Source organism: Athene noctua, chromosome Z, assembly GCF_965140245.1.
Source record: "Athene noctua chromosome Z, bAthNoc1.hap1.1, whole genome shotgun sequence".
Taxonomy (NCBI): Eukaryota; Metazoa; Chordata; class Aves; order Strigiformes; family Strigidae; genus Athene; species Athene noctua.
Genome location: NC_134077.1, coordinates 63,221,703 through 63,242,447, shown reverse-complemented (window position 1 = coordinate 63,242,447; position 20,745 = coordinate 63,221,703). Strand labels below are relative to the sequence as shown.

Sequence of the window (20,745 nt, the reverse complement as noted above, 5' to 3'; positions counted from 1 at the left end):
CAGCCTAAATGAGCTACACAAGACAATGACATTCTGGTTTTATTACAGCAAACATGCTGAATACTGCAGAGGCAATTTATTGTTCCTGATCGTAATCTATAAAGAAAGTGCTAGTATAAGCACAATGAGTGGTAACATAAGCAAACAACAGCAACCTGACAAAAACATAAATAGCTTCAGAAATTCCTTCTTGGAACTCTTGCAGGCTTTTAAAAGTGCAATTCACTTGCCTAGGCAAGTGTAATGTATGAAAGACAGAATTAGGCAGCAGATTTGTAACAATTCCATCTTGCAAATGTCTGAGCACTTGAAATAATAACATCCATTGCATATTTGCAATGCTCTCCTTTTTAAGCATCAATAGCAGAAAACCATTGTAGGCAACACCATGGCAAAAACATGGCAACATGCTAAGAACAAAAGACTTGTTGACACAATTTTCTTGCTGTAAGACTTACCCCACTGTGATGTCAAATATGTTGCTTCCAACAGAACTGGATACAGCCATGTCCCCTAGACCTTTGCGTGCTACAATAACACTGGTAATAAGATCAGGAATGGATGTGCCAGCAGCTAGAATAGTCAATCCCATGATTTCTTCACTAATACCAATGGTCTCTCCAACCTAAAAGGGTTTAAGCAAAACCAGCAAAAAGTCCTGCAGTGAAGAAATGCCGCCTTCTGTAAACCTGTTTAACCAGTAATATTATCCTGGAGCTTGCTGACTAGCTTGGAGAATGCAGGCAAGATTGGAGAATTACTTGTTTTCACACATTTCCACATTTCAGGAGAAAGACAAAATTGTCAAATAGAACCAGTAGGTATTGACAAGCAGTTGCTGATGGCTCTGATGTTACCAGAATGATGAAGTCCTGTGGTCAGGACAGCCACAGCTCTCTGAACTATTTTCCATTTACTGAGTAGTGATTTCATCTATGGTTGCAGCTCCTAAAATAAAGCACTACTCGGCATGAGATAGATGATACATTCTGATTCTAAATGATCTCTCACAGTGCAAAACACAGCACAGGGCTTGTGGTTTTGTACCAGCATCACCTCCTTACCTGATGTGCCCACCAGACCATTAAGTAAGAAAAAAATGCAATCCAGCTGATAGATCCGAAAAATGTAATAGGAAAAAATCTTCTTGACCTCTGAAACAGAAACAAAGAGAAACAGTGAACACCTATGTTGAAGGATGAATTGCTGTACTCTTATTTTCTTCTGAAAATGAGAGTGGCCTCTCATTTTTTCTGATCACCTGTTCTGACCAGCTATTCTGATCATCATCACATGATCAAAATAAATGTCAAGAATAGTAAGAAACTGACTCCCTATACTTACCTATGCCCTATTCTTCCAACCACTTCAGTTGTAAAATAGCATCTCCTGATAACTTGTATGATGAATAGCAAGTTTTGGGTTGTCATTTGTATCACATTCTGTTATGCCACATTTTGCATATGTGTTTAGCTTAATGGTGGTTTCACTTCTACATTTAATAATAACTTCATGCTTACTCAGAAAGAATGTTTTCAAATTGCTAAAACACATATCCATACCTTTCATTAATAACTTTGTGCAACACCTCTCACAGTTTGTATAACAAGGGCTATGACAGAGCTGGAAAAATACACACTAATATGCATTAGGGCATTTACTTTTATTAGAAAAAACAGCCTACTTTCTCAATTAGAACATAAGACACATTAAGCACATATTTGCCATGCTTTGTTTTGTAGAGAAGTTTGTTATAAAAACATGGAAAACACACTCTGAGGCCCTTCAATGAATTAAAAAAAATCTGTGTAACACCAAAATAACTTCATTGTCATTCTCAGTGTCTCCCTTACTAATGTCAAACTTTGAATAGATATAATTCTTGCAGCCAATTAATGAGTTATATTCAGATTAATGATTTATTTTAATTTCTGTTCTTTACAGTCTTGAATTATCCATATTTTCTATTGGCTAGATCAATGTAACAAAAAGAGATCAAGTTAACTACTAAGGGAAGGAAATGGGACTGCAGTACTGTACCAGGCAATCACTGTCTAAATCAAATTAGTGTTTAAAATGAAATTTGTACTGTGAATGAATGCTACCAGTCTTAAATGAAACCAAAACGTTTATGGGCATCATCCTTCTGAATACAGTTCCTCACCCCAGATGACTTCTGATGTGCCACTAGCAGAGTCCTACAAATTTTCATGAATAACCAGTAGAACTGGTCATGGAAGTTATACCACTTTGAATACTTCATCTGCTGCTCCACTCGGCACTATCTTTTGCTGTTAAGCCCCTGCTAAATCCACTTCCACTTGTCTCTGCAGGGGCCTCCAGAATTTTTGGGCAGCAGACCTTGCCTGGACCCCTCTCCATTGCAGGATGTGCCCCTGCTGCACCAGGAGACTCATTAGCCTAAGGGTGATTACTAGGTGTGGGAGAAGACAGGACTGCAGGGCTTTCCCTAAACATGACTTCTGGAGTGAAAATACTATTTGGATTTTGCCAGTGCATCTTGCTCAAGCAAGAAGATGATGATGATGATAATAATAATAATAGTTATTAATTAAAAAGCCCTCCTTTTTAGGGAGTATACAGAGCTGCACAGCCAGCTTTTTTTGTGTAACAGACAAAAGAGGCATTTACATGGGACAGCCTCAAGTTTAGGAACTGATCAACATGGGTAGCTGTGGATTAAGAGGTGCTCAGTGAATTGGGCTGGCCATTAGAGCTGGTCATGTGGGAATGACCCTGTCTTTTGTCATCTGAACCAGAAAAGAGCAAGGCTGGTCTTCAGCTCATTGAAATTACTGATGGAAAAATGTAAAGTCAGCAATGGCAATTGTGCACACTCATCTACAGGACAATTAAAAGGTCTGTGTCTGCTCTAGCAGCAGGTGCAGCTGGAGGCTGTGTTACAGAACACTTACTCACTCCCTGTGGGCACTTTGTATAATGCTAAAGGCTCTCCTGAAAACTGAGCTTGTAAGCAATGACTAACATGACCTATAGAACTCTACAACTGACTATACATAGGAACACACATTAAAGATGGTGCAGATTTAACAACTTCTCCCCCCAAAGCCCTCATATATAAAAAAAATAACTGGTCTTCTCTTGGAGTATGAAAATAATTCCAGTAGGTGTTTTTAATTAATTATCTTTAAATATAAGCATAAATATAAATATTATTTATTTATATAAATAAATAGGCACAATGGTACCTGGAAACATCCTTTTCATACAGATTCCATTACTGTCACAAGCACAGTTTCTAGAACTGCCCAGGGTACTTTGGTTGATCTGCTTCTTAACTGCTTCTTAACTCTTTAGAGAGCAGAGCTACTTTTTCAAAACAGAGTTTAAATTTTTATCAAATCAGAAAATCTGATAACAAGCTTCCAATGTTTAAACCTACTCAGATGGACTTCTAATTTTAAAATCAAAACTTTACATGCACTGGGGAGAGAAGACCTTAGTCTGAAAAGGAACACAATTTGAAAGGAACACAAAGATGTCTGCTAAAACAGTGATCTGACACCAGCGAGAGGAGAACTGAGTCCAGAAGGGATAAACAATCTAAGCAACAATTTCCTTTTTTCTAAACTAAACAGCTAGCACTTCTTTTTCAGCATTCGTAGTAGTCAACTCTTTAAACTTTCAACATGTTTTGTCTTCCTTACAAAAACTGGGCTTTTCTGGCAACACATATGGTGAATGAGATGATGAAGCAATAAGCTTGCTGTAGCTGGTCACAAAATTCTACAGAGAGCACCTCATGGCAATGCAATTTGAATAATCACTATACAACACTCAAGATACAAGCATACATTGGCTTACACAGAACTAATAGAGCAAGAGCTGTACTGGCCAGTAATAGCTCTCTGTCAGTCTGATTATATATACCAAATGGTTCTTCCAAAATAACAAGACATTGCCCGAGTCAGACACCCACAGAATTTGGATGGCTAAGAATTCCAACTCAGTAACTTTGCAGCAAGTGTAACCCTAGCCAGTATTAGCTAATCCTCTCCCAGTAAAATTAACTGATAAGGAGCAGTTCAAGACTAAGAGTACTTTAATAGACTTAACAGTTTAATTACCTGTTTTAAAAGGGGAACATCACAATTCAAGAAGGACAAAATTTAAAGCCTGTACATATTACAGGTGATGAAACCAAGAATGGACTCCATAGATGCTGCTATATAATTTGCATACAGATGAAATTCTTAAAAAGCAGTAGAGTGCTGACTATTTTTTGGATGCTGGATTTTATTTCCAGAGTATAATAATACTCATGCTTATTTAGTAACTAATGATAGCATTCCTTTGAGATTTATCTCATTGCAATTCCCTAGCTCTTGAAAATATGGAAAGCTGCTGATTCCAAGCATTTTCCTTAGTCAGAGACATTAGTCAGAGACAGCAGACAGCAATACTTTTCTGCACCTTTTCTGGCAGCTGTTGTGATGGTTGCCTTGTAAAGACAGAGATCCCAGTTTATTACCAGTTGGTTCTGTTGTGGTCATGGTAACAGAAAAATGAGAAAAGCCATGGCTCATGCAGTTCATATGCTATTTTCTTTTAACAAAAGAAAAAGAATTTTGCAGTTTCACTATAGGTTGGTTGGATTGGTACTGTTCCTGTCTATTAGCGATCTTAAGGACATTTTTCTAGGTACATTTCTGTATTGATTTCATGCCAGTGTCTGAAAAACAGGACTTTAAGTAGCAAGAATGATCCAAGTATGAAGGTTTTTCTTGTAAGAGCCTGGTCCTGAAAGATAGTAGGCATTTAATAATTTGCAAAGTAACTGTCTTAATTTTAGCCAGTATTATTACCAACATCTTTAACCTGAATGAATCATATGTTTGTCTCATACATAAATTTATCTGCATTGCAAGCTTTGATTTTCCTTTCATACTTGACAGTGCTTAAATCTGATTACTCAGAACCTGCTCCTGTAACTGGATCTGTGCAGGAACATCTTGTCCTTGTCCCCTTGGTAACAGTGCATCTCTGTATGGCAACAAGAGTTCATGTACCTCTTCATTTGTAATGGGAATTTGCAGAGATACAACAAACTGACCCACATGGGTCCAGTGACAGCAGGACTGGAGTCCTGATAGCCATTTTTCTGGCGTGTAACACAAAGGGATGGACAGTGCATATGGCTATAACGTAAGAGATTATGTTCAATATCTGGCACTGAGCCACATCAGTCATGTCATTTTCCTTTCAATTTTTCAATACCCATTACTGCAGAAGATGGACAGTTACATTTGTAGCCTTTACAGAGCCACAGGGGAAATAAGGTATTAGTAAAGGAAAAATACCCATTATTGTTCAAAACACCCAAACAAAAAGTCAGGTAGAAAATTCCTCAAGGGTATATCTACCTCTGGTGTACTGCCGGAAACATTACTGATGTTACAGTAAGGATTTTAAGATATACTGGCTTAATGTGAGCAGATATTATCAAGGCACTAAACACATTAAAACATGTCAGCTATTGAATCTGTAAGAGCTGAACTAATGCACAATCTAACTATATAAAAATCTACATATGTGTACACCCAAGTATAATAAGGCAGCAAAGATTTTGCTAACTTTATTGCTAGAAACTTGTACATGAAATAATTTTTCTAGAGTTCTGGGTGTCATGCAGCTAAATATAGCTTGGTATAGTACAAGTAAATGCAGTCAAACCATCTCCATTATGTGGAGGTAAAAAATACTTTAGAAAAGAGACTCTAGGAGGAAAGGAGAATAATTTTTGAAAAGTGAACACCCACAGAGAATGTCAAAGGCTCCATACGGTCTCTCAAGTCAGTACATAGCAGAAAGGCATTCATTTTATATATCGACACGCTAATCTGAGCATCCTGATGCAGAATTTGGGTTTCTGACTAAAATTACCATGCATGTAAATCAAGCCCCTGATGGTAGACTTATCTACAAAATCTATTTAAGTATTATTTTAACTTTTGCCTCACAGGTTTTGTGGAAAGTTGCTTCCTGATGCACATGCTGAGCTGTGATACTGGGTTTTGGTTTTGTTATGAGGGGAATAGTGGGGATGGCACACAGCCATAAATGAGAATATTTCAGAGACAAACACACTAATGAAGTGTCCTTGAAAAGTTAGACAGTTTATGCAACTATCTGGTTAATTCTTTTACAGCAATGTTTAAAGTAAGCAGCTTGTGATACTGATACAGTCTGTTATCTCTTTTGTTATCTCTATATGCAATTAGAAACTACATTTCTTTTACTTCTGTATAAAAAGTACTCCTTTCAGTGAATGCAATTTCAAAACTCTGTTGCCCATTGAAGTATCTGGCATACAAAACTGTGCTTATCTTTTGTGTCACAACAAGGTATTTTAGTTGTAGTATGTCAGCATGCCAGTTCTGTTGGCTAACAATACTAGTGTTAATTATCACACACATCACACAGTTGCACACTTCTTGAGATATTCGCTTTCCAAAACCATTATTGTAACAACTGTTCTCATTTGTACAGTACGGAGTATTGAATAAGGCTATATGTCTATTGATGTTAACTTCAGATTTTCAAAATTCAAAATAATGCACATACTTACTTCTTAGCAATACTTTCTCATTTTGGGCCAAATTGTGAAAAAAAAAATGTTTTGAATGATAAAAGGAGGGCATAAATACAGAAATAAACAATTTTGAAATTTATATAGTATGCTCTGTTGCCAAACAAAACATGGATATCAGAGTTGTTTGAAAACTTTAAGAAAAGAAAGCTTAAAGATTGGAAGGGAAAATGTCAGCTTATATCCTTTCAGAAACCTTTATCTAAAAACAAACCAGAGGTCTTATTTTAGCTTGCTTCTTGCACTGAATTGCAGTTTTTTAGTGTGTGGGATGGGAAAGTTTTTCAGTGTGTGTGTGAGGAGGAAAAAAGAATTCAGTGTTGATTTATAATGTTATAAGCTGTACATTCATCTCTTGCAGCAGCTTTAAATCTATTTTTGACCCAGAAAGGAAAAGGACTTTTTCAGCTCTTGACTTTTTTTCTTTTACTTTCCATGAGCCTCCCCAGTCAGGTCTATTTGTGTATGTGAATATAAAAGTGGCAAGACTTGATAACTTGTCACAATAAGTAATTTTTATTCATAATCAGTCTTACATTACTTCAAGCTGTGTTTGGGACAAAACTAGCAAGTATTTTAAACATGGAAGGACTCTTTTTATAATATGAAAATTAAAAGATGACAAGTAGAAGAAATAGGTGTAGTAGAATATGTATTTAAGAGAAATGTGTATCATTATTTTGGAACCACAGAAAAAATTTAGACAGTCTAAAGTCTTTCCAGTTGTACCCTTTAGGGCACTGCAGATGGACAGACTTCCTCAGCACTTATGTGATATTAAGTGGAGATCTGGAAATGCAGATGTGAAGGCCCCAAATAAATTTTAAGAGCTTTCACTCTGTGTCATAATATATTAGTGAATACAAATGGTAATCTTTAAAGAGCTATTACCAGCCAGTTGCCCAATAAGCACCCATTTGAAGACTGATATTGTGACCTTTTCTTCAAAAAATAAACTATTTTTTAAAAAAAACATTAGCTCTATTTTTACAAAAATCCACTACAGTCTCTTTTTAGCATTTAGCTAGAGAGAACCATGATGTGCAGGACACACTGACTTACAACACTGTTACTTACAGGTTTTCTGACATCTGGGAGAGAAACCCACAGTGGAAAAACAATGGGTAATACAAGAAGGTAGGTGAGTTGCTTGCGTGGGGTGTCAGGCCAGGCCAAGCTGAGAGGCTGGTCCTCATCCTCTTCATTCTGTAAGTGGCAGTGAGCAGAATAGTAAAGTGGATGAATGAAGTTAGGGATTTTTTAAAGAGGAGTCAAGAGGACTGTGCTGTGTTTCAGTGAGAACCCATGGGGTCTGAAAACATTGCATTAACACCATACCTACCTAACAACATTATCTAGGACACAGTAAAAATACTTTGGCCAGACTATGAGGTATCCCTGCAGACAGGCTGCCTGAGGACATCTGTCTGTGGCTATTCTGACAGTGATGCTGGTCCCTTTCCCTTGGGATGCATGGAGCAGTATCATGCCTCATCCATGGAGGGGAACTTTGTGCCTCTGATACCCCTTCCCACAGGTTCTCCCTTGGGATGTGTGCTAGCCTAGTCAGGGATCAAAACTGGTTACGGCTGCACCAATCCTGGGTGCATAGATAGGGTAGGGAGAGGGAGGCGGGGAGTGAGGAAAGAGAGAGAGAGAGAGAGTATATGTGTGTGTGTGTGTGTGCGCGCGCACAAACATATATATGCACGTAAGCACAATTATGTGTGTGTATGCATATACGTATACATATATCTAACTTTTTTAACTTCCATAACTTAAAAAATTACTATGGGACGGAGGGAGGGACGGAGGGAGGGACGGAGGGAGGGATGGATATTTTTTTATATATATGTATTTTCTTGTTCATAGGACCATAGGGTAATTCAGGCTGGCAGGGACCTGGGAATCTCCACTGCTCAGCTGAGGGGATCAGACCAGGCTATTCAGAGCTCTGCTCAGTCAAGCTGTGAAACCATCAAGGATGGAGATGGCCCAGCCTCCCTGGACCCCACCTCCACCACTGGGCTGTCCTTATGGGGAAAAAGATTCACCTTATCTTCAGCCTGAGCCTCTCATTTTTAGAGCAGCCACAATGCAGCAGTATTCTTAACAGCTTGGTGTTAAAAACTAAAGGAAAGACATTCCTCTCCTGTTTGGGTAGCTGACTTTTACATCAATCTCTAGTCTAGTTTTATGTGTTTGCTGTTCACCTGTCATCTCTATTACAGAGTAGGTGTATAGTGACCTTCTCCCATGACAGGAAACCTTTTGGCTGCCACACACTTCTCTTTCCTTAGACTGCTTCTGCTAACAAAATGGAGCCCTCTCAGAAGAGGGCCCTGCCACAGAAAGAAAGCAAGGTGAGCATGAGTCAGCCTTTTGGGTGTAAGAGTAACTTCTTACCTTATAACATAGGTAGGCAATGTCTCCAGAACTGCACATGGATCTAATTTATACTACAGAATCAGGCAACATAAAAAATGGCCTAAATGCAAACCCTGTTAAGCCTCTGGAAAGATTCCTAGAGAGCTCAGTGAAAGCTAAAGGAGTCCAGTAGTATGCAACTACTTCATGTAGTGTTCTTGTTTTCTTCTTTTGCAAAAAATTAGTGAGAACTCAGTCCTCTCTGCAAGTTACTCTTCCCATAGATTTATAATACAGGTTTCTTATCAGTTACTGTCCTGTCTTGATTGCTTACATAAACCTTATGACAATATTATAAGAAGCAGTCATCTGTATGACCGTATCAGTTATTTCGTTCTAAGCAAAAGAGTTGATGAAATGTCAGCATATGTAGGTACTGTTCATAACATTCTCTACTTACTGCTAACTTTAATTGAAGAACAGGTATTAATTATTCCACTATTATTAACTCATTAATTGTTCAACTATTCATCTACCCAAACTGATCAGTACCTACAGAACCAAGCCCCTCTTAGCTCAGGATCTTCCATCATGACTGAATCAGCTGACACCAATGGACTGGAAGCAAATCCCTGTTTACCTCTTGACACACTAGCAGACTGCAGCTACTTTGACAGTTATGTGTTGATGTCAAGAGAAGACAATACTTTGTTAACCTCTACACTTTGTGAAACTTCCAAGTTGCATGATTGTAAGATGACAGTAAAGTGAACAAGTTATAACAGGAATAATCATTAAAAGATTTAAAAACTGTACATAGGCACAATTTGTCACACTCCACACAGTACTTAAGAGGCTCCTGAGCAGCACAAGAGGCTAGCTTTTGCCTTTAGCATTCAGGTCCTTACCAAAGTGAGCAGATAATCTGTATTTCACTGCTGCAATCTACTGAAGCTTGAGTTTTGGGGGACTGGGCTGGTGCAGGAGTTTGTGGGGCTACTTCCTAAAACCAAAATCCATTCCTTTTCCATGCCAGCAGATGCTGTTGGGGTGGGAAAATTGATCTGATATGGATGCTTAGTTTTGAAATATGAAGACTGAGTCAAAATCTGAGCACAAGAGGACAAATTGAAGGGTTGCCTAGGTAACTTTCTGAGTGTCCTGTGTATTATTCAAGTAGTGGACTCAGCTGGAATAAAGCTCCATAAATGACTGCTTCATAAACAACACTGAGTGACAAAGTACTTCCTGAATTGCCATCTTTAGAGATTAGCCGTGATTAACAACCCTATTTAATCACAACAAAAGCTTTACATTAGTCTGAGTTTGCACATGAGTCTGCAAAATGAATGCAAATTAATACCCAAGTTGGTTCATGCAGTATTGTGCCAGTACACACTGTACTTCAACACTAGGCCTTCATTCTGGTCTCATGTCTGTGTCAGACAGCACTGAGCTACTTCAAGAACATGGGCAATGTGAGCAGCTGTAGCAAAGGACCACAAAGAATTACATATGGAGATTGCCAGATGTCTCATGAGAAACCTTGATCCATCTGTTTGAGATATTTTCACCTTCAGGTTTTACTGCCTCATCTCTCTCCCCAAGACAACTATCCCCAAAAGATAAGGCCAAACTCAAGCTTACAGTGCAGTAGAGCAAAACCTTTTTTCTCACTTGTTTAACTCCAGAATGCATTACAGGTGCCACAGACTGGGTCTCCATATCCTATTTCCTAAATCAGAATCAGCATTTGGTTTTCAAATGCTGACCTTCCAAAAATCAGTGGAAGTTAGGAAGTTCAACATATTTGTAAATCTACCTTCCATGAATTTCAAAGCAATGCTGAACTATCCACTGAGGTTGAAGACATGAAAGGGTTGTAATCCTCGCAGCTATAAAACCATGCAAATGTGAGTGTCATGCTCTAGACTAAGCAGTGATGATATAAAATGACTCAGCACAGATTTATGGCAGAGATTGTGTGCACTGTCTGTGGTTCCAGTCTATCTTCAGTGTTAATACTGAATATGCATTCTCACAGTTCATAGAAACTCATTCTGAAACTATAGTTTTGATATATTTTAGTCTGTATGATGAAAGTACTTGCAAAGATCGGTAGGATTCTCCTCTGCAATTGTTAAGAAGAAAAACAGTGATAACATGATATACACACTGGAATTCAGTTGCCTAAACACACATATAGTGGTGTTATTTTAGATACTTTCTGCTATCTCACTTGACCTCCACATGCTCCATCAGAAGTGGAGAATATTCTGCTAATTTCTGACACACCTGCCACCACTATGCAAAAATCTCCATTTCTATAGGCCAGCTCAGGTGGTACTACCTACCCATCTATACACAAATGAATTCTACCTCAAAAATCATTCCCTGTTATGACTCTGTAGCTAATCAGCTGTAAAGATACTGGCATGAACATATAGGAAAGCTGCATCAGCTGACATTATGAACTGTGAGGATAATCCAATATCCACACAAAGTTTCTTGTGAGCCTAAAATTAACAAAAACACAGGTCATATTATATGTAGTCAAGTAAAACCTGAAGCTGTACAGACAATCACAGTTCTCCTATATTTCCAAGTCCATTTCAGTGTCTTGCCTGGAAGTATTGTCCGGAATATGCCAATGAACACACAAATATTAGCAGTTTACTTATATTAATACAAATACCATTAACTCTCTGTTCTGGATAGTCATTAAACACATCGATACTGTTCCTGGCAGAAATGACTGGCACCAGTATCCCTTAACTAGAATGATAATCTGAAGAACTTTTCCTAGGCTACATTTAAAGGTTGATGACTGGTAGGTAATACGTGATTTGAGGGAGGTGAGAGAGGATAAAGTAGTTTAAAATATCTAGTTTTTTTATTATGTGGTAAGATTGACTGGACTAAAGAAAACAGAAACAGCCGTATTAAGTCAGACCAAACACACATTTAGACCTGTATCTTAATTCTGGCAATGGTCAGATATGGGCACTCTGGAAAGAAGTATTGGAAAGTGGCATATTTTTTCATCTTCCCCAAATTCATAGAATCATAGTTTCATATAGGTTGGAAAAGACCTTTAAGACCATAGAGTCCAACCGTTAACCTAGCACTGTCAAGTCCACCACTAAACCATGTCCCTCAGTGCTACATCTACACCATACCTGCAGGGATGGTGACACAACCACTTCCCTGGGTAGACTGTTCCAAACCTTGGCAACACTTTTGGTGAAGAAATTTTTCCTAATATCCAGTCTAAACCTCCCCTGACACACTGTGAAGCCATTTCCTCTTGTTCTATCTCTTGTCACTTGGGAGAAGAGACCAACATCCACCTTGCTACAAACTCATTTCATGTAGTTGAGCCTTCTTTTCTCAGGTCTAAACAAACCCAGTTCCCTCAACTGCTCCTCATAAGACTTCTTCCCTAGATCCTTCACCAGCTTCGTTGCTCTTCTTTGGATGTGCCCCAGCACCTCAATGCCTTTCTTGTAGTAGAGGGCCCCAAACTGAACACAGAATTTGAGGTGTGGCCTCACCAGTGCTGAGTACAGGGGGACAATCACCCCCCTGTCCCTGCTGGCCATGCTGTTTCTGATACAAGCCAGGATGCTGTTGGCCTTCTTGGCCGCCTGGTCACACTGTCAGCTCATTCAGCCAGCTGTTGACCAACTCCCCCAGATCCATTTCCACTGTGCAGCTTTCCAGCCACTCTGCCCTGAGCCCGTAGCATTGTGTGGGGTTGTTGTGACTCAAGTGTAGGACGCAGCATTCAGCCTTGTTGAATCTCAGCCCATAGATCCAGCCTGTCCACATCCCTCATAAAGCCTTCCTACCCTCAAGCAGATCAACACTCCCACACAACTTGGTGATGTCTGCAAACTTACTGAGGGTGCACTCAATGCCCATGCTCAGATCACTGATAAAGTTATTAATCAGAATCGGCCCCAATAGTGAGCCCTGGGGAATACCACTTGTGAGCAGCCTCCAAGGGGATTTAACTCCATTCACCACAACTCTTTGGGCCCAGCCATCCAGCCAGCTTTTTATCCAGTGAAGAGCATGTCCCATCCAAGCCACGAGCAGCCAGTTTCACCAGGACAATGCTGTGGGAAATGGTGCCAAAGGCTTTACTAAAATCGAGGCAGGCAACGTCCACAGCCTTTCCCTCATCCACGAAACAGGTTGGCTTGTCATAGAAGGAGATTTGTCAAGCAGGACTTGCCTTTCATAAACCCATCCTGATAGGGCCTGATCACCTGGTAGTCCTGCCTGTGCCCTGTGATGGCACTCAGGATGGTCTGCTCCTGAAGTGCTAAGGCTTGGACAATAGGCCCAAGCCAGAGTTGACCTATAGATGAATCCTGTATATTTCATAACTGGTAACCATAGTTAATAGGTATTATATTAAGTTATAACAAACCACCTATTCTGATGTAAAAGTGGAAGTATTGAAGCCTGAGCAACAGCCCTGAACTAAAACTGTTAACTCAGTATGTAATCATTAGTGAAAATATGTATGGAAGATGTAGCTCTCTTGAATTTATATTTATCTTTGTGTGTGGATAAATAACAGGATCATGGAGACAGTTGTCTGGCACTGTGGCCTGATGTGAGACTTTGTGCATAATCCAATTAGATAAGCAGAGAAACTCCTTTAGCTTCTCCCTTGAGCTCTGGCCAGGGCCAGATATTTCCACCTAAAACAAAGGTGCCAGCTCTTCTGGCTTGCTGATTTTCAGGTAATATAAGGCTGGACCCGCTCACAGCGACTTTGGCAGCCTCACCTACGGGTGGAGGCACCGCGTAGGATTTCCCCCTTGCCAGGACAGGCCCCCCAAACCCTCGCTGTAACCGGGGCTGCCCAGCCACTGCGGGTCTGGGTGATGGTAACGTATGCAAGTGGGGATGGATCTTTCTTAATCACTATTCTCTCTCTCAGGTAGTAATGATTTGATGCATTACCCTGTATTTTCCTATTCGTTTGAGTGCACTATTTTGTCTTTTCTTGCTGTATATTTTTTGTATTATTCTGTTATATTATTTAGTTATTTCTAGTAAAATATGCCTGCTCTTTTCACTCTGGTGTCTGAGTTTAATTGGTATCCCTAATCAGCACAACTGCTTTGTAACTTTCCCTAGCACTGAGGTCAGGTTGACGAGCCTGTAGTTCCCCAGATACTCCTTCCTGCCCTTCTTGTATATGGGTGTCACATCTCTTAACTTCCAATCAGCTGGGACCTTCCCAGTTAGCCAGGACTGCTGAGAAATGCTTGAAAGTGGCTTGGTGAGCACTTCCACCCAGCTCCCTCAGTACACTTAGTTGGATCCCACCCAGCCCCACACACCTGTGTGTGTCTAAGTGGTGTAGCAGGTTGATAACCATTTCCCCTTGGATTATGGGGTCTTCATTCTGCTCCCTGTTCCTTTCTTCCAGGGGTCTGTGTTTCCTGAGAACAACTCATCTTACTGTTAAAGACTGAGGCAAGGAAAACTTTTAAGTACCTCAGCCTTTTCCTTATCCTTTGTCACTATGTTTCTCCCTGCACCCAATAAGGAATGGAGAAACTCCTTAGCCCTCCTTTTGTGGTCAGTGTATTTATAGAAACATGTTTTCTTGTCTTTTACTGCTGTAGCCAAACTAAGTTCTAGTTGGACTTTTGCCCTTCTAATTTCTCTTCCTTATCACTCTCATGACTTCCTTGTAGTCCTCCTGAGTGGCCTGCCCCTTCTTCCAAAGGTCATAAACTTTTTTTTCCCTCCCTTGAGTTCCAGCCAAAGCTCTCTGTTCAGCCAGGCTCATCTTTCAGCACATGAGGACAGCCTGCTCCTGTGCCTATAACATTCCTCCTTGAAGAATGTCCAACCTTCCTGGTCCCCTTTGCCCTTCAGGACTGCCTCCCAAGTGACACTGTCAACCAAGCCCCTAAACAGACCGAAGTCTGCCCTTCAGAAGTCCAAGGTAGCAGTTCAGCTGATCACTCCCCTTACTTCTCCAGGAACTGAAAACGCTCATTTCATGATTGCCATGCCCAAGACGGCCTCCAATCATCACATCACCACAAGTCCTTCTCTGTTCACAAACAGCAGGTCCAGTGGGGTATCTTCCCTAGTTGGCTCACTCACCGTGTCAGGAAGTTATCTTCCACACACTCCAGGAACCTTCTGGACTGGTTCCTCTCTGCTGCACTGTATTTCCAGCAGACATCTGGTAAGTTGAAGTCACCAAGGAGAACAAGGGCTAGTGATTGTGAGATTCTCCCAGCTGCTTATAGAGTATTTCATCTGTCTCTACACCCTGGCTGGGTTGTCTATAACACTCACACCATGATATTTGCCTTGGCTTTTTCCCTGATTCTTACCCATAAATACTCAACCTCTTCATCACCACTGTCAACCTCTAGAGAGTCGAAACACTCCCTAACGTACAGGGCTACCCTACTGCCTCTCCTTCTTTGCCTATGCCTTCTAAAGGGTTTATAGCCATCCATTGCAGCATTCCAGTTGTGTAAGTCATCCCATCATGTTTATGTGATTGCAATTACATCATAGCTGTCCAGCTGTACAATGGCTTCCAACCCCTCCATGTTTGTTTTCCATGCTGTGTGCATTGGTGTAGATGCCCTTCAGTGGGGCTATTTTGATCCCGCCACCTTTTTTGGGGGGAGAAGCCCTAATTCCTATGCGACTGTTCTCAGCCACTTCCATGGTTTCTAACACATCAACAACCCTTATGTCTTCACTGCCACGTGGATCTCCATCCCCTGCCTCAACTGAGATGTCTATGGTGCTGTGTGCCTTAGTACAGGGACACTACAAATGTGCTCCAGTGTACTCAGCACATCATGGAGCAGACTGGAGAACTGATTCTTTCCTCATCATTCCCTGCAACTGGAAGGATCAAGGAGAACACTACTTGTGTTCCTGATACTTTAACCAGTCATTAAGGGTTTAGACATAACCTGCATTAGATCTTCATATTCATAATAGTCATTAATGCATTTCTATGAAATTCTCATTAGCTGTCATAATTCTTTCTACTCTTTATTTATTGTATCCTCATTTTTTCTTGCTTGTGCTTGGGACTGTCTTTTTGTTTCATACACATTTGCAGTGCTGAATATCCATGCCTAGAAGGGATGGACATGATACCTTAGGCATATTAATCAATAATGATAATAAAATTAATTCTCTAATAGAAAAAGGTTCCCTTTGCATATTCTACCAGTGTTAATTAGGTACACTTTTAAACTACAAAAAATATAGTTATGATTCCCTGTTCTCAGGAAATGAGATTACAAGTGTTGTTTTGCTCCATGTTCTCTTTTATACATCTGTAACATCTTTCTTCTACATAACTCATTACAAACAATGAAAAAGCTACAAAATCTCTGAATACTTCAACTTTCACAAATTCTTCATCCAAGAATATCTATCTGATACTTGTCTGTAATCCCACAGAAGAATTTATTACTGCTTTGCTCAAGACAAGTCTTCCCAACCTCCCAAGAAAATTTTTCCAGAGGGAATATGTTTCACATTATATAAACAATACCAACATATGGTGACATTTCATCAATAACTATTTTGTTTAATAAACAACAGTTCATAGCAAACTCCATCTGCCAAAGTCACAATCTAGTCACTGCTTCTAGTAAACATCAGAAAATCATTGTCTCTGTGGATGCTTATGCTCATAATATTTTAGGAAAAAACTGCTTTTCTGGTGCAACATCAATTTGCATTTTTATACTTTTTCCTGACAGTAGGACAAAATGGAAAACAAGTACAATGAACCACCCGAAACTCATCTGAAATACCAAATCTGACATTATTTACCAACTAGTCTGTATTGTATAACAGCTATAACATATGAATTATAAATATTATATTCTGGATTATTCTGTTAGACCAACTAATCTGAAGAGTTGAGTTATAAATTCTCATGTTTGTACATTTCTTATGTATTTTGACTTCTGATATCATTTAACTATACAGAATTAAGACTACAGAAGAAAGCAATCTGCAGACAGAAATTATCTGCAGTTCAAATTGCTTATGCTAAAGGTATAGATATTGTACCACCTATAAAAAGGCAATTTCTTTCTTTGCCTGATAGTGTTGCGAAAGACTGCTGAGCCTTTTTTTCTTTTTTTTTTTTTTTTTTTTTCTTGGAAGTGAAGAGCTATGTACAACCTAACTTTTCATAATGATTGAATCAAGAAAAAAAAAAGATGTCTCAAAACGTTACCTGTCTCAGGTAAGTACTGATTTTCAGAACTGAGATTGATTCTTTTCTTTAGAATAGCAAATCTCACATACATTTATTTCACTAGAAAGTCAGAGGACGAAAGCCTTATTGTGAACAGCCTCAAGTCTCTGCTTTCTGTTTCTTGTCTGTAATGTGAATCGCTCATTTTTCTTCTCCTACTTATCACTTGGAAAAAAATACATGAAACAAGGTGAGATAGTAAGTTAGTACAGTAGCATGCAATTTCTATGGGGAAACTAAGACAGAAAACAATATCCTTCCTCAAGAATACTCAAGTAACATTCAAGGAGGGAGTAAAATTAAACCCCTGAGATTTCAGAATACATTCTGCATATATGGATGCTCTCCTTAGGGCAGCTAATTTGTATTAATCCTCTCTGCACTATGAACTCACTGAATAGAGCTACCTTTTGAGTGGAGCTATACGAAGGAGCAAGGCTCAGGTAGGTATTTACTCCATATTCTGTTATTTTTGCTTGTGTCCTATCGGGCTCTTGCACAAGTACCTGAAAGCACATCTCCTGGAGCTTATATGCAGTTTTTTTTACACCCATGTTACTGCCAGCATTGTTTGGGAATTTGAAAGGAAACACTCAGAATGTAACAGTCAAAACAGCAGTCAGCCCACCAGAAGTAAAACTATGGTGTAATGGAGATACACCCGAAGAATAAGCCTTTGTCTTCACAATATTTTTCACTGTCCTAGTTTTCAAGTAAGTCAAGCTGGTATACAGCAGAAAAAAATGTGGAATAGGCAACTACGTAGCCTTGGGAAAATCAAGATCGATCCCTTTTGATGACAATGTCATTCTCATTAGGTTACAAAGAGCTATACCAGCAAACAAGATGCAGGCATTTACCTTAGACTGAAAAAAATGTTTGGGCTTTGGAAAATGTATTTTTAATGATCAAACAAATACCAGGGATGCTGGAATATATCATGGCCTTACAACAAAGGCTGCTCTAATCTCTACTCTCTCTATGAAATAGAAATGATTAATATAGTCCAGAATCATAGCCTGAGACAGAGAACACAATGCTACTCAGATTCACCTAATGCTAATTTGATGCAAACGGAGTAAGTACTCCAGGGCAGGGGACATCTGTTCCCACCAGGGCCTCTGTCCTAAAAAGCAGCACACTGTGCTGCTACTCTTTGGTGTGGAAGACAAAATATGCTTTACCACACTGTTGCTGAGGTAAGCGGATTAGATCCAGTGAAAACAATAAAGCATTTGTGGCATTTTCCTACAACATACAAGTTGTCTTATATTTTCATGGAAAAGTTATCTCTGACATGGTTGGCATGTAAACATTTTCCAGTGGGGTTTCCATGGAAACAGGTAAAAGTGTGCGCATGTGTATGTGTGCATGCGTGTATGTGCATGTGTGTGTGTGTGTGTGTGTGTGTGTGTGTAGGTGGGAGGAAAAGGTGTTATCTTCAGATTGGAAGCTATTTTTAGGAAAGCCACAGGTTAAAACGACTATGACTGAACACACTTAATCAAATGCCTGTTAAGAAGGTGGCAGGGGGGAGAAGAGGGGAGACAACTGGACTTCTCAGAAGGATCATTTCTCTGAAGGGCAACCTATAAAACATTTAATGAGATAGTCAGCATCCTTTCAGTCTTCTTTCATTTTCTCATACATGCTTAGTACCACTCTCTGAAGTTTTATGTAACAGTCTTCTCCTTTGTGGCAACATACTAAAGGTTAAGAGACATAATGCCGTAAGTAGAACAAAATCCCCGAGGAAAATGCAATATCCATCAGGACGGAAGGCAATTTCTGGCTGCAAATGAAACAAGAACATCTTACAGACTGTATGGTGGGAGGAGGTATTGTTCCCTGCTGCCCTGGTTAGGGACTGGGAATGAGACCACAGCTATCTGTCATTCACAGCTGAGGATCCTGATTTTATCAAAGTGTAGGAGATCTGCTGCTGCTTACAGTAGGAGCAGGATTATATGAGTTTTACTGTCTGGGACAAATGACTAGGTTGCTGGGGACATTTCCTGGAAAGCCTTTTTGAAATTCTGCAAGAAGCATCAGGACAGAGTTTATCTTGTTGCTCAAGGGCTTGGGCTAGCAAGAGGACAGCTGAGGCTCCCTGGAGGATAGTGGAGTAAGAAGAATGGAGTTAAAGGCCTGGTGAAAAGGGAGAAGCAACATAGTGGACTTTGGAAGAGACAAGAAATTTTTTAAAAAAAAAAAAAAAAAAGAAAAGGAAATAAAGTGTAATACACCTAGTTCATGAAACCTTGTGAAAGTCATTAACTGACAGCCTTGACATTACATTAGTCTTGACAAGATATTGACTGTCTTTTGTAGTGTTTCAGCCCTGTGAAATTGAAAAAAGAATGAAAGGATGAAAGAATAAGCCTGGAAAAAGTATAAAGATGATAAAAAACCCCTAAACAAACCAGGAGAGGTATAAGGAAAACTAAACCATGGCATCTGGAGTATTATGGTTTTTTAAAGAGAAGTTTAATTTACAAATATGTGAAAATTAAAATACAATATAAAAGCATTTTTTTCCCCTTTTCTTGCAGTCTTAGTCTGAGACCTTCGTTTCACAAGGGTTCTTTGGTCAAATCATACTTTTAAAAGAATAGGGGCTTTATAAGTAGGATGGATTTATTTGCATATTCTCTTTGTACTAGTGGAACATTCGAATTTTAATGTACTTTCAGATAATTCTAATACAGAACTTCATATTACTAAAATGCTTGTTTCTAGGGATTTAGACCCAGGCAGCATCATCTGCACCAGTGAAAAGTAAGGAAAATCCACAAATATGTTTATGCTTGTTTTGCAAGAGAGAAAAACACAAAGACCATAGTGGAACTTAACAATGGAGGAGAAAGAATTAGATCCCTATTTACATCTTCTGTATGCTCACTGCAAACATGTTTTAGGAATACTTGACAACCTTCTATGTGAGTACACCCATTTCCCAGCCCATAGTTTTCAGTACACCTTTTTTCCCCAAAGATGTATTTGCAGCTTGGTTCCTTAAGATGGACAGTGTCTTTAATTTTCTTGGTTCTAAATGATCATCACTGGGACACAGAGGCACTAATGATAAGATTTCTTAGGAGATTTTCTAAACACCACTTGTGGATCAAAAACTGTATCTTTGGACATATAAAAGTGGAAAACTGGAGAGAAGTAATTTTATACTATATTTCCAGATTCTGATATTACAACACTTCCTTGTTCATTAGAGAAAGGAAAAACCATCAAAAATTCAAGCTTCCAGACTGAATTCTACTCACGGAACAAAAGCAAATTATGTTCTCAGTGTAAAATGGAGAACACTTGTTCACAAAAAGAACATTCTCAAGAGTATTTGTAGGTCAAGGCTGAGCTGTAATGAGTTTGTTCTTGTCGCTCAGCTTTAATGAGTTTTTGAAAGAGAAGGAGAAACTATTGATGAGGACTGTCTAGCATACTATCC

The 20,745-nt window shown here is 39.3% G+C and overlaps 1 protein-coding gene across 3 annotated transcripts in view; it reads right to left on the bottom strand.

Moving 5' to 3' along the window:
- SLC24A2 (solute carrier family 24 member 2) overlaps nt 1-20,745 on the bottom strand; it is a 119,078-nt gene that overhangs the window by 6,973 nt on the left and 91,360 nt on the right. For all 3 annotated transcript variants that reach the window (XM_074931744.1, XM_074931747.1, XM_074931745.1), the window contains 3 exons: nt 7,709-7,837; nt 1,065-1,154; nt 459-625 (listed from right to left, as the gene is read on the bottom strand). In XM_074931744.1, the coding sequence (XP_074787845.1) occupies nt 459-625; nt 1,065-1,154; nt 7,709-7,837 (386 nt within the window). The remainder of the gene's footprint in view (nt 1-458; nt 626-1,064; nt 1,155-7,708; nt 7,838-20,745) is intronic.